Raw genomic sequence first — 15,131 nt, forward strand, 5'->3', positions numbered from 1 at the left:
TACTAGGGCTGTTTTCGGTCCGGACCGGTCTGGGTATCCAAGGTTCCGAGAGTTGGAACGAACACTTAACCGGGTAAACCAGGACCGAACCAAAACAGTACTAGTTAAATTTTTGAACTGAAACTGATCAGGTACCTTCGGGTAAACCGAGACCAGACCGGGTACTTGAGGAGTTGGTGTTGAAAACCGAAACCGGACCGATAATTTTGGATCGGGTATCCAGACCACCCGAATCAGAGAGAAAAAAATGAAAATTTTAAGCAAAATTCACATAATCAACTCACATCTTTCTCATTGCAATTTGAGTATTTGACATTTGACATTCACATTACATTTGATCAAAATTCACATCATATGATAAAAATTCACATAATAAGTCACATGTTCAAAATAGAAAGTTGATGCAAATAATTAAAACTTGTTCAAACATAAGTTATGCAAATTTTGTTTTAAAAAAAACACAAAATATCATTACATTTGTTAATTCCTCAGAACAATCTCATTATTGGCATTGCAATTATATCTTCAAGTTGTTGTTGTAGAAGAAGCGACAACCAGATCCTCACCAAAATGATATGCTAAAGGTTCATCTTGTGGTTCTTCAAGCTACAAAAGTAAAAGGATAACTTCATAAGAAAAAGTAATAATATTATTTAATTAAAATAGACCATCCATAAATATAACCAAAGGTTACTTACAATGCTAGCGGTGCAGCCCTTTTTAATTCCACACTTCTCCTTCACCCAATCACCCCCACAAAGAACTGTTTCAACTGTCTTAGTTTTCATTGAAGATCGTTTCAGATCAATAACCCTTTTACCAGCACTAAAAGTTGCTTCAGAAGCAACAGTTGTAACTGGAACAGTTAGAATATCCTTTGCCAATTTACTAAAAACAGGATACTTGGCTTCATTCCCCATCCACCATGTTAAAACATCAAACTTAGTTTTAGGGGGAACTTTCAAGGGAGGCTCCTCAAGATATAATTCAAGATCATATTTTGAATTAGTGTTACCAACAACAGTTTCTAAAAACATTTCAAAACTCCTCCTTCCCAACTCAGAACTAGACCCAACCTCTGGAGTCTCAGATACAGGGACACTCTCACCATTGGTTCCATAGGTATCTTGATATAATTGGAAGAGAGATTTTAAGTTGGTTGCCAACTCTTGTTCATAGGAAGTGGCTTGAGTAGGATTTGAATACAAGAAGGGATATACCCATTTGATGAAGATCATTTTATACCTATTTGAACAAGTAGAGTAGTCAACCAACTTAAATTCAGCTATTCCTATTTGCATAATTTATTTTCAACATTGTTTGGCCTCCGAATTTGATTTCATCATAGGCAACAAAAGACACTATGAGGTAACAGAATTGGCCCTAGACACAACTAAAGCCACATCAGAAGAAGGTAACAAAATTGGCCTCAGATTCATCACAGGCACAATTGAGTCACAACTCATTAGGCAACATAATTAATCATAGGCACAATTGAGTCACAACTCACAATGTTAGATAATTGAATTGGCCTCAGATTCACAACAAGACAACATAATTCATCATAGGCCAAGGTTGATTCATAATTCACAACAAGGCAACATAAATCATAGGCCTCAACATGTATTTCATAGGCAACAAAATTCATCATAGGCCAAGATTAAATCAAACAGAAGTACAGAACAAGGCAACAAAAATCATAGGCCTCAACATGTATTTCATAGACAACAAAATTCATCATAGGCCAAGATTAAATCAAACAGAAGTACACAACAAGGCAACATAAGTCATCCTATGAAGAATTCATCAAACAGAACCACAAGAAAATCAGAGACAAAAAAGTGGCCTCAATATTCATCATATGCCAAGATTAAATAAAATAGAAGTACACAATAAGGCAACAAAAGTCATCATATGAATAATTCATCAAACAGAACCACAAGCAGATCAGAGACATACAAGTGGCCTCAAGATGTATAACTTAGGCAACAAAATTTATCATATGCCAAGGTTGAATCTCAAGGCAACATACAAAGCAAAATAGTAGCTACCTATTTCCACTTCTTGGAACCATCAGGCATTTCTATAAGAACCATTTCAGTATGAATATAAGACTTCTTAGGATGAAGAGCTTTACCAAATGTATTTCTTCGACTTTGAGAACTCTGATCTGGGTCAACTGAAGGGGTTGCACCATCATCACCAGTAGTTGTATTTTGTGTGGTAGAAGTATTTTGAGTAGTAGTTGTATTTTGAGTAATGTTGTCATTTGGAAGTGTAACTGGAAGGTCTAAATCTATCATCTTGCCAATCTCTAAATTTCCTCCGTGCGTTGTCTCCTCTTCCCAACTCCCATTAAGCATCATGTTAATATCAATAAGATCATCCATTGTTAGAGTCAATGAAGAATCTTGAAAAGACATGGCAAAAAGAAAAAATATCAATCAAACAATAATGTATGATGAAATATGAACAAAACTGAATAACACAAATACAATTAGAACCTTAATTCAAAACCCTAAGGCTGAACCCTAATGTAGAATAAAACTCAACAACAAAATCAAATACTCAGACAATTTCTTCTTAAAACTCAAGCAATATAAAGAACAAATCAAATACTCAAACAATTTAGGTCAAAATTGTGTTAGAAATTGAAACAGAAAGAACCTCAATTCAAAACCCCGAAACCCTAATGAAAACAATACTCATTAACATAATCATCCTCTCAGACATTTTTTATCACAACTCAAGCAATATAAACAACAAATCAAATACTCAAACTGTTTAGGTCAAAATTTTGTAACATCATTGAAACAGGGTCAAGAACAATTCTGAAATCACAACATTTTATGTGAAAATTGATAACAGGTAAAGAAGTATTCAATATATCAAACATGCAAACAATAGGCGAACAGAAATAAGAAATATAACAGTTTGGAAACATTACATGATTGTAGTACTAGTAGTAGGCTTGAAGTCTTGAACAAATCACACTAACATAAATGATTCAAACACTCATGCAAGGAACCACTGTGGCTTGATTGAAATTTGGGAGGAAGAAGAAACCCTAGGAGACGGAACGAAAGAGTGAGAGAGAGAGAGAGAGAGAGAGAGAGAGAGAGAGAGAGAGAGAGAGAGAGAGAGAGAGAGAGAGAGGGGGGGGGGGGGGGGGAGGGAGGGACTGAAAAGAGAGAGGAAAAAAATGATGAAATGAAAAAACTAAAGAATTTATATGCATACTTATCGGGTATCCGTTAGATAAATGGTCCGGTTCTTTATTCTGGATACAAATTAAAATTATATCCATTATTAGACTAACATTCGTTTCGGTGGGTCCAATGATCCGATTCCATTCAACCGATTCCTGGGTGAATTTCGGTTCTTCAGCTCCATTTACAGCCCTAGGTGTTACCATGTTGATATTGACCTTTGTGTTTTAATAACATTTTTGTTGATATAATATGATGTCAATCAAATCGTTAAATTGATAAACTTTTAATATTAATAATGAGTTATTTATTTTTATAGTAACATACATGATACCTCATTTAGACCCAATTTTTTTAAAAAAATTAATTTTAAAATACTTTACACTCTATGTCTAAATTTTATTCCATAAATTTTAGAAATTGTAAAATAATCCAATTCTAAACGAGAAAATTTATAATTTATCTAAACAACTTAAACACTCTTTAAATTTAAAAAATATTCAACATGAAAACTTCATTGAAATACCCAAATCACCCTCACACGACACCCAAAACATAGTTTTCTTCATTACCTCGTTTTATTTCGCCATTACCCCGCTTTTCCCGCCATTTTTCCGTCTCTATAACATCGTCAAAACAATTCGAACAAAAATAATTAAAAAAAAAACCTTAAAAATTTCGAACAAAAACCCAAAACCCAGAAACAAAAACCTACGAACACACAAAAATGGGTATCAAAGATCTTCTCAGATTCATGAAACCTTACGTTGAACCCATTCACATCAAGAACTACGCTGGCAAACGTGTAAGAATCAACTGCATTTCAATATTCCATTCAAAGTTTTGATTTTTCCTCAAAATTTCATCTGGGTTGTGTTCAATTTCTCATTCTCATAGCTCATTTTCATTCACATTGCAAAATCTGCAGGTGGGTATTGATGCATATTCATGGCTTCATAAAGGAGGTGAATAAAAATCGGTTTTTTATCCAGTTTTGAAATTCACTCATTCATTGTATTGATTTTTTTGATTTGTTTTTGTTTTTGTTTTGGTTTTAGCTTATTCGTGTAGTATGGAACTTTGTCTTGATTCTGATAGTGAAAGGAAATTGCGGTACATTGAATACTTTATGCATAGAGTGAACCTGCTTCGTTACTATAAAGTAACACCGGTTGTTGTTTTTGATGGTGGCAATGTTCCTTGCAAATCTGCAACTGAGAAAGAGAGGAACAAGTATTTGTTTTATTTCTGTTTTTAAAATTTTTTCATTTCAAGTTATAGGATTTGAATCAATTTTTTTTTATGTTCGTGTGAATTTGATTGGTTTAGGAAAAGAAATGCTTATCATGATTTGGCAATGGCTAAGCTCAAAGAAGGGAATGTTAATGCTGCTTCAGAGCTTTTTCAGGTTAGAAGCATACATACACAGACACTGACACGTCAATATCAATAATAATTTGCAAACACAAGTGTTTGTCAGTTTCATACAATGACGCAGACTCAGATACACATATTTTCAAAGGTGTTGGTGCTACAGAGACAATTAGTTATTATTTTGAAAATAACTTATGAACATGTCTTATGCTCTCACTAACAGTCACACAAGTGCTTATAATGTATGTTTATGAAGAAAAATAATTGAAGTTTTTTTCTCTACTTTTGTGTGTAGAGAGCAGTGAATATTACTCCTCTTATGGCTCATAAGCTAATTCAGGTATGCTGTAAACATGTAATTTTTTTGATGAATACTAATGCTACTTTTGAATAACAATCTTTAAGTAATGTTCATTCTAGAGTAATTTCTTCTTGTAATTGTGTTGTAGACTTTGAAATCAGAGAACATTGAGTTTGTTGTAGCTCCATATGAAGCAGATGCTCAGTTAGCATACTTGTCCAACCTCGAGACAGAAAAAGGCGGTATCGCAGCGGTGATTACGGAAGATAGTGATCTGATAGCTTATGGTTGTCCAGCTGTAAGAACTTCTCCGAAACTATGATCTTCTGCGTCGAGGTTTAGTACTTTATCTTTCAATTTCTTAGAAGTCCCGGGTTTAAGATTTTAATTCGCAGTTGTTTTGAACAGGTTATGTTTAAGATGGACCGTGAAGGGAATGGTGAAAGAATAGAATTAGAGAAGGTTTTTTCCGCCGAATCTTGTAAACCTTCATTTCGGAGTTTTGATATGAAGCTTTTCACAGGTGATTTTCTCGTTGTTTGTTGAATCTATCAATTGCGCAGAAGTCAGAACTTTTCTGCATAAAACTTGTTCACTATATATTGATGAAAACCGGTTTTTCTCGTTCCTCCAGGTATGTGTGTTTTAGCTGGCTGTGATTTTCTTCCATCTGTTCCTGGCATTGGTGTTGCTCGCGCCCATGCCCTAGTTTCAAAGTATAAGAATATCGATCGTGTAAGTATGTTCTTATCCGCCAATAACCACTATTGTTGATTACTTGCAAATGCGATTAGAAGATTCATCAATGATTCTAAAATTTATATAAGTTCTCTCATATCCCGAAGAAGTACTCGTTTTTTATAACACGCGCGCATATTACACGTTCATACGTATTACCATTGAGAATCTTAAAGTTCTAACTGATTTAAGTTGTTGCTGATGTTGCCGCGAAGTCATTCTGACAAATATATCATTTTTTTACAGGTCTTGTCTGTTCTTAAGTTTGAGAAAGGCGATCAAATGCCCGAAGATTACGCCAAATCCTTCAAAGACGCACTGGCTGTATTTCAGCATGCTCGGATGTACAAAACTAAAACTATTTCTGATTTATTAACATCTGAGTATTTATTATTCTCTCCAACGATTACGTTTCCTTCTGAACTATTCGTGTAGATATGATATCAATACTAAAGAGCTCAAGCACATGAAGCCTCTTCCAGAAAATTTTCTCGAGTCACTTGACGAAAACCTCGATTTTTTGGGACCGTATCCTTGATAAACTCAAGTAACTCAATTCAAATCAATTTTAATCTGCATAATTGTTGAACATGTAATTACTTTTTTTTTTCCTTGACAATCTCCTAACGTAACTAGCGAAATTCCCTCGACTATAGTCAAAGGAATAGCTGAAGGAAACTTGAATCCATCAACTAAGGAAGCTTTTGATAAGTCTGAAAATTCGAGACTTCCTTTACACCCCATAGATTCTCAAACCATCGGTCAACTCAAAAAACGTGAAGTTTCGATACAGATTAAGCAGGAAAACTGTTTTTCAGTCTTTGGCTCTCAAAACATCAATCATGCAATTACAAGGCTTTCAGATAAAGAAAAATATTCAAATGAAGCATTGGCACTTCAGAAACTAATCATGCCATTAGGAACAAATGAAGCAATGAAAAAAACCATTACATGTGATAAAACTCCATTGAAGGTTCCTAACAACAATCCTTTTAGGATAAGAAAACAAAAGGAGGAGGTAAAAGTTGAAGAAATTTCCATTGTAAGCAGTGTTGAATATATCGGTCTTGACGATTACGTGTCACCGAGTAACTCTCGAGAAAAAGTGTCTAAGAATGAAGAAATTTCTGTTGTCAGCAGTGTGGAATATATTGATCTTGATAACTACTCGTCACCACAAGAAAAAGGGTCTGCAAAATTTGCAAAGAAAAGGAAATTCGAGAATGTTTGCTTAGATAAAGTTGAAGCGAAAGACGAAGAGGTTTCGGGAGTGACTGAAGTGGAATGCTCGAATGCGGAGTCTCAAGAAAGTGTTAAGTCCAAGGTTAAGAAATCGAAGATAAGTAACTCCAAGAAAAAGGGGAGTAACATTAGAACTATTCTGAATTTCTTTTCAAGAGTGTAATCATTCATTCGATACGCACATGAATTTTGTTGTAGCCTCTTTAGAATGCTCTTACGAATATTTATTCTTCAACGAAAAATCAATTCTGAATCTAAACTTGTGATGCTTTATTCAAAAGATCATTTTATTCCAAGACTTGTGTGCTAATCAAGTCGCATGATTGTTACAATTGACGAAAAACAACAAAACGTTATTCGCTACCATAGCTAGAAACTAAGTAAACAGAATTATAACTCAGCTTAGTGTAGGAATAGAAGCACGGCGAGTTTGACAAAATCTAAAGTGTAGCTTTTGCAGAATCACGAATGTTCATTATAATTTTGCCAAACTCATTGTGAATTCAAACATACAGTTACTTCTTTTTGGCGAGTAGTTTCTTGAACCAATACGCTGACAACTTAGGGGTTCTCTTGAGAGTTTTGAAGTCAACATAGACGATACCGAACCTTGACGTGTACCCTAATCTCCATTCGAAGTTATCAAGTAGAGACCATGCATGGTATCCAATCACATTTGCTCCATCATCAATAGCTTTCTTGAGTTGAGTCAAATAGCCTCTGTAATACCCTATTCTTGTTGTGTCATGCAAACCTTTCGCAAATGTCACATTACCCGGATCATCCATGCCTATAATCAATAGTATCCAAATTCAAACTTTGATCGAACCAATCATTGATCAGATTTTATTTACCTTTCGACTAAACATCAAAATATCATGATTATTTTTCTCCGAGAACGGAAGGGTTAAGAAAAAAAAAAAAAGCATCAAACAAAGAGAAAAACTAGTCCTACTAGTTACCATTTTCAGATAAGAATACAGTCGGGTTTCCGTAACGTTCCTTGATGTATATTAATGATTTGTACAAGCCCCATGGTACATTGTACAGCCAATATGAATATGCCTGCAAATTCAAGTTTCACTTATAAAAAGTAATTTCATGACAAATTCGTCGTTAACTTTCACTTGTTTCGAACTTACCCTTGGTCCAACAGGTACTCCATTCTTAGCATCTTCAATGTTAAGCAAGAAAATCAATGTAAGTAATAGCAATTAACAAGAAAAGTATTCGAATAAAGCGCATCAAATATAGTCGTAAAATATGTAAATATATTAAAGAAAGTTTGAAGGAAGGATTTATCTTACAAGCAAACCCTACATTCCAATCATTTTGATAGCCAGGAACTTTAGGTTTTGATTTATGAGGATCATACATGTAGTAAGTAGTGTATTGATTGATACCAACAAAATCAATGGAACCCTTCACAATTTTCACTTCTTCTTTAGTGAATTTTGGGAGCCTCTTCCCAACAATATTTTGCATAGTTTTTGGATACTCGCCGTAAACAATGGGATGAATGAACCTGCGGAGATTAAATACCTCAAATACGCACTCAAATGAAAGATATATAAGAGAAATATGTATAAGAGATGTGACTCATATATCTGATGGTGGTTCTAAGGTTAGTATATTATTTCTCTCGAATGTGATTCTCAAATAAGTGGTATCAGAGTCTTAAACAGATCAAATTTGTATTAAATCGAGCCGAACTGAACCAATTCCAAATCATAAGCAAAAGATTTTTACCATCCAATATGAAAGTCTCTAGCTCTTTGAGCAGCATAGTTATCAGCCTTTGATCTTGTAAGAGGCTCATACCATACAAAATCCAACAAAATACCAATCCTACCCTTTTGCTTTTCCTAAAACAACCACAATCATCACTACCACATAACAACACTAAACCAAACTCAATAAAGATACTCAAAAATATTAATATTACTTGGTAGTTTTGTCTATATCTTTGAACAGCAGCAGCATGCGACAAAATCAAATTATGAGCAACAATGTAAGGCTCTGTCCCTGAATTTCCAGCCGTACAATTTCCATATTCTTTAGAACACCTTCCAGGGGCAAAAAAGCCATTATCATAACCAAGAGCCGCAACGACTCTCGGTTCATTAAAAGTCATCCAATTTTTAACTCTGTCTCCAAATGTCTTGAAGCAAAATTCTGCGTAATCCGCAAAATCTTTCCTGTACAATTTTTTCAAACATTATTCATCATTCATCAAATCCTTGTTGGACATACACAATCTTCAATTCTTCATAACCAATAACCATAAGGGTATTTTAGTACTTACACAACATTATGGCTCAATAAGCCATTGTATCTTAACTCAAGAGCTAAAGGAAGATCATAATGGTACAGATTTGCATATGGAGTAATGCCTGCAACATGGTTTTAGGAAGAAAATAAATAATAATTAACTTTAACATTAATTTTCTAAAAACTATATATGAATGTAATATTTTTTATTAAAAATAAATATAAATGTTACAAAAAATAATTACCTTTTTCTAGTAAGTAATCAATTAATCTGTTGTAATAAGCAACACCTTTCCAATTTACTTTACCAGTTCCATCTGCATCAGCAATTTAATTGATTATTAATTAAGTTAATTAATTTTTTTTGGTTACAATTAATGGAGTTAATTATGAATTTGCTTCATAATATTTTTTTTTGGATTAAATATATGTAAATTTGAATTACTTGGAAAAATTCTGGACCATGAGATTGAAAATCGGTAAGCATCAAAATTCAGGTTTGCCATGAGATCTATATCTTCCTGTCAAATAAAAAATGAGTGTTAGATTTTTTAATAAAATATTTAAACTTTTTTATACAAAGATTAATTAACTTAATTAAATATGTAATGTTTAAACTTAAAAAGGTACCTACTTTGTAGCGATGATACTGATCAACAGAAACATCTCCTGTGCCATTATTTGCCACAATTCCTGGAATTAATTGAAACAATAAAATATTGAAACAATAAAATATAGGGATTAATTATCATCAAAAAAGTTACACACGGTCAATTCATTATTATCATTAGTTTGTTTTATTAAGTAATTATATTATTGAGTAATTATATGGTTAAAATAAAAGTCAATTTTTTTTAACATCCAAAGTCAACAAAAATCAAATTTCTCTCAACATTGGTAATTAATAGGATCTCAAAGTTAATATTTGGGTTTGTATAATGTGTTTACAAGTTTACCAGAATTAATTAATTATTTCTAAAAACTATTTATTATACACCATAGAAAAATGTAACATTATTAATATTACTTTGATAAAAAAATAATTAACGTGGTTAAAATTTAAAAATAATCTAATAAAAAAAGGGACAAAAGAAAAATTCAAAATAATCTTATATATATATATATATATATATATATATATATATATATATATATATATATATATATATATATATATATATATATATATATATATATATATATATATATATTCAATAAATTTTTAAAAAATCATAATAGTAATTAGAAATAGTAATTAAAATTTATTTAAAGAATCACCCTCCTCCATCATTGTTTTCTATCAAAAATAATTGTAATGTGTCACTTTTTCTGACTAACAGTCACACCAAACTAAAATCTGACCAACTTTTTTCAACATTAATTTTTCAGAAAAAAACAAAAACCATAAACATTAAAATTATTAATTTTTTATATTGGTTGTCGGCAATTGTTACTATACTACTAACACTCTTTTATGGTATAATTTTAGTAACACAACTAGTAACAAACCCGTGCGTTCGCACGGGTTCTGGTACGGGACGCGCATTTGTTTCAGATATATAATTTTTAATAGAAAAAAATTATATTAAAAGTAATTAACATTTTGTGAAAAAAAATAAGAACAATTAATATTAAATTGTCTAAAAAAAAATCAGAAACAAAATTGAAATCACCAAAATTAAATTGTGTCTAAATAGCCTTTTGTAACTTCACATTTCCGTTAATAATCAATATTTTGATCAGTAATTTCATGTTCCCGTTAATATTTAATATTTTGCTCAGTAAATCTGTTCCCATTAATTTCAAAATATTTTGATCGGTAACTTCATGTTTCCGTTAATATTCAATATTTTGATCAGTAACTTCGTGTTCATATTAATATTAAATATTTAAGTTAGTAAGTTCAAGTTCCCGTTAGTATTCAATATTGTGACCAGTAACTTCATGTTCTCGTTAATATTCAATTCAATATTGTGATCAATAACTTCATGTTCCCGTTAATATTCAATATTTTAATTAGTAACTTCAGGTTCTCGTTAATATTCAATATTGTGATTAATAATTGCATGTTCCCGTTAATATTCACTATTTTGATCAGAAACTTTCATGTTCCCTTAATATTCAATATTTTAATCAGTAACTTTAGGTTCCCGTTAATATTCAATATTGTGATCAGTAACTTCATGTTCCCGTTAATATTCAATATTTTAATCAATAACTTCAGGTTTCAGTTAATATTCAATATTGTGATCAGTAACTTCATGTCCCCGTTAATAAAAAATATTTTAATCAGTAACTTCATGTTCTTGTTAATAAAAAATATTTTAATCAGTAACTTCAGATTTCCGTTAATATTCAATATTGTTCGGTTACGCGAATTTGGATACATTATTTATTTTAAATGAAAATGTTAAAAAAGAAAAAAATTAGATAAATAATTGATTATTTCGTATATAAAATATTTAGATCAATAATAGATTTTTTCCCGTATAGCATTTTTGGATTAAAAATATTTAACCATAAATATCATTTCTCGTATGTAAAAATATTTAGATCAATAATAGATTTTTTTTCCGTATACACACTTCATTTTTGTTTAGGTAACATTTACAAAAATATTTAGATCAATATTAAATTTTGTATATAAAAATATTTATTCAATAATAATTTTTTTTCCCGTATACCATTTTTGAATAAAAAATATTTGAATCATATATACTATATTTTGTAAATAATAGATTTTTTTTCGTATACAAATATTATTTTTGTTTAGGTATCATTTACAAAATTATTTGGATCAATATTAAATTTTCGTATATTAAAATATTTAGATCAAAATAATATAGTTTTTCCTGTATACGATTTTTGGATAAAAAATATTTGATAATAAATACCATTTCTCGTATATAAAAATATTTAGGTCAATAATAGATTTTTCCCGTATACAGACTTCATTTTTGTTTAGGTATCATTTAAAAAAATATTTGGATCCATAATAAATTTCGTATATAAAAATATTTACATCAATAGTAGATTTTTTTCCTGTATACCATTTTTTAATAAAAAATATTTGGATCATAAATAGTATTTTTCGTAAATAATAATACAAATATTTTTTTTTTAGATATCATTTGCAAAAATATTTGGATCAAATATTAAATTTTCGTATAAAAAATATTTAGATCAATAATAGATTTTTCCCCGTATACCATTTTTGTATAAAATATATTTGATCATAAATACTATTTCTCGTATATAAAAATATTTAGATCAATAATAGATTTTTTCCCGTATACAAACCTCATTTTTGTTTAGGAAAATATTTACAAAAATATTTGATCATAAATACTATTTCTCGTATATAAAAATATTTAGATCAATAATAAATTTTTCCCATATACATACCTCATTTTTGTTTAGGCAAATATTTACAAAAATATTTGGATCGATAGTAAATTTCGTATATAAAAATATTTAGATCAATAGTAAATTATTTTCCCGTATACCATTTTGGAATAAAAACATTTGAATTATAAATACAATTATAGATTTTTTTCCATATACAAATATTAGTTTTGTTTGGGTGTTATTTACAAAAAATATTTGAATTAATATCAAATTTTTGTATATAAAAATATTTAAATCAATAATAGATTTTTTGGCCTATTCCATTTTTGAATAAAAAATATTTGGATCATAAATAACATTTTTCGTATATAAAAATATTTAGATAAATAATAGGTTTTTTTTCCGTATACAAACTTCATTTTTTTTAGGTATCATTTACAAAAATATTTGGATCAATAGTAAATTTCGTATATAAAAATATTTAGATCAATAGTAAATTTTTTCCTGTGTATCATTTTTGAATAAAAAATATTTGGAGCATAAATATAATTTTTCGTAAATAATTAATTTTTTTTATATACAAATATTATATTTATTTAGGTATCATTTACAAAATATTTGGATCAATATTAAGTTTTCGTATATAAAAATATTTAGATCAATAATAGATTTTTTGAATAAATTTTTCCCGTATATTATTTTTTATTAAAAAATATTTCGATTATAAATATCATTTTTCGTATATAAAAAAAATGTTTATCAATAATAATTTTTTTTGGAAGAAAGAAGTGAGAAAGTGATGAAAGAGAAAAAAAATAGAGAATGAAGAGAGATTTGATAAAATATAAGAGTTGTATTATTTTAATAGTAAAATAAGAACTTTATGGTGCAAAGACCAAAAAACCACAATTTTAATGTGGTGTCAAAAAATCAAATAAGGGTATTTTTGACTTTTCCAGAACCATTACTTTTCTTATATTATAGATTTATAGAGTAAGATTCAAGACGTCTAAAGTTAAAAAGTAAAACCAAATGCAATATAAAAAAAATAGAAATCATAACACAATTTTTGGATGATTTAAGAATAAGAATGGAGGTTAGGTAAGAAACACAAACCTGGTTTTTTGATGAAAACATCCCAAATACTAGGGCCACGACCATCTTTGTTGGCCATACCTTCAACTTGATAAGCTGAAGTTGCAACACCAAACACAAACCCTTTAGGAAACACATCTCTACTTAATCCTCCATTATCAGGTATTGCAATTCCATTAACTGAGCTAGCAAGAACTAAGAGAGAGAAGAAAAACATGAAATGGAACCATTCATGATGTTGTGAATCCAACATCATTAGCTTCTTCAAACAACAACAACACTAGTGAAGTGAAGTAAGGGAAGTACTGACACTTTTTGGAGATAATGTTATCATGTGAGTGAGGTTTGTTTTATAGGACTTGTCTGTGGGCAATTCCAGTTTTGCCCATAATAATACTAATTTGGAAATAAATTTAAAATGTCGTTTTGACTGTATTATATGATTATGGGACCAGGAGTGTATGTGAGCTTAGCCACAATTGATTGAAAATAATAATTTTATATTTATAACAAATAATTAGTAGTAAGTTGGTTCTGGTATGGTAGTGCAGGTCTCTAATGATCGAAATGGAAGTTATTATTTCACAACACCTAAATCAACAAAGTCATAGAAAGTGTAATAAAAATGAACTATGAGTTGCACTTATTTATGAATACTAGTTAGAACCTCTCTGAATGAATGCCGCGTTATGTTCGAGAGATCGTTAAATGAATTTTAACGGTTGAGATGAGTGCAATGTTCGACTTTGATGTGGGGTCTTATAAGGAGAGTACACACGTTCGTTAGTCTGAATGAATGGAGCTTTTGAATTGACCTTTGTATTGAATCAACCTTATTAGGCCGTTTGACCGGTCCAAACATGTTGTCTCCCAAGTTCTTACTATTGGGAACAAAGCTATGATTGTTGTAAAATTTGTTGAGACCGGCCTCAAGAGAGTTCAGTGACTGTTAGGAATTGAGAACACGTGTATTAATTGCTTGTCCTGTCATTTAGGTTCTGTTTGGCATGAACAACGATATAAAAAAATGCGACTATTGAAGGAGATTATTTGTAGTCTGGCTCTCCACCTAGATACATACCTACAAGAAGTACAAACAGTTTTTGTTTCTCTTACCTGGAAAGGTGATGCCTTAAGTGCCATAAATCTCCCTAGCTCGTCGATTATGTAACACTTTTGGTGATGGGCGTAGCAAGGAAGGATAAAACTCTAGTTTTTGCACGATCTACTTTAACTGCTACGCATGCTCTTCCTTTAGTGGTGTGAACCATCGACATTTGGAACATGCTCCTTGATTTGTTGAAGTCCATTTTAGATTGCCCCACACACATTTTTTAGTTTGGTGGGACAACCTTGATGATGACTTCTTTAAAATGGACATGATAGTCCCTCAGTGACTCTGATAAACCCAGATGTATGTTGAACCGGATGGTGGTGGACATTTTTTATGGCGGATGGCGGTGAACTGATGCACAAGCTTCTTTACCAGCTCCCAGTAGCTGTTGCTAGAGGCACGGGGTAAACCAAAATACCATCAAAGAGCGGCGTCCCTG

General features: G+C 30.8%; 2 protein-coding genes across 2 annotated transcripts; one reads left to right on the plus strand and one right to left on the minus strand.

Annotated features, from left to right (window-relative positions):
* Nucleotides 1-3,825: 3,825 nt before the first annotated feature.
* LOC131642090 (exonuclease 1-like) lies at nt 3,826-7,027 on the plus strand. Its single transcript, XM_058912374.1, has 11 exons — nt 3,826-4,014; nt 4,138-4,174; nt 4,268-4,442; nt 4,539-4,617; nt 4,879-4,923; nt 5,033-5,182; nt 5,293-5,407; nt 5,519-5,619; nt 5,869-5,966; nt 6,058-6,150; nt 6,259-7,027. The coding sequence occupies exons 1-11, from the start codon at nt 3,937-3,939 to the stop codon at nt 7,025-7,027; spliced, it is 1,740 nt and encodes a 579-aa protein (XP_058768357.1). The 5' UTR covers nt 3,826-3,936.
* An 83-nt stretch (nt 7,028-7,110) lies between these two features.
* Nucleotides 7,111-13,914, minus strand: LOC131642092 (beta-glucosidase 44-like). The gene is made up of 11 exons (XM_058912376.1): nt 13,600-13,914; nt 9,770-9,828; nt 9,581-9,656; nt 9,381-9,452; nt 9,170-9,257; nt 8,810-9,062; nt 8,614-8,729; nt 8,172-8,389; nt 8,007-8,038; nt 7,827-7,929; nt 7,111-7,654 (listed from the first exon to the last, which is right to left on the minus strand). Exons 1-11 carry the CDS (start codon nt 13,832-13,834, stop codon nt 7,380-7,382), a joined length of 1,527 nt encoding a protein of 508 aa, XP_058768359.1. The 5' UTR covers nt 13,835-13,914; the 3' UTR covers nt 7,111-7,379.
* Nucleotides 13,915-15,131: the final 1,217 nt, after the last annotated feature.

Source organism: Vicia villosa, unplaced genomic scaffold, assembly GCF_029867415.1.
Source record: "Vicia villosa cultivar HV-30 ecotype Madison, WI unplaced genomic scaffold, Vvil1.0 ctg.004478F_1_1, whole genome shotgun sequence".
NCBI classification, from domain to species: domain Eukaryota; kingdom Viridiplantae; phylum Streptophyta; class Magnoliopsida; order Fabales; family Fabaceae; genus Vicia; species Vicia villosa.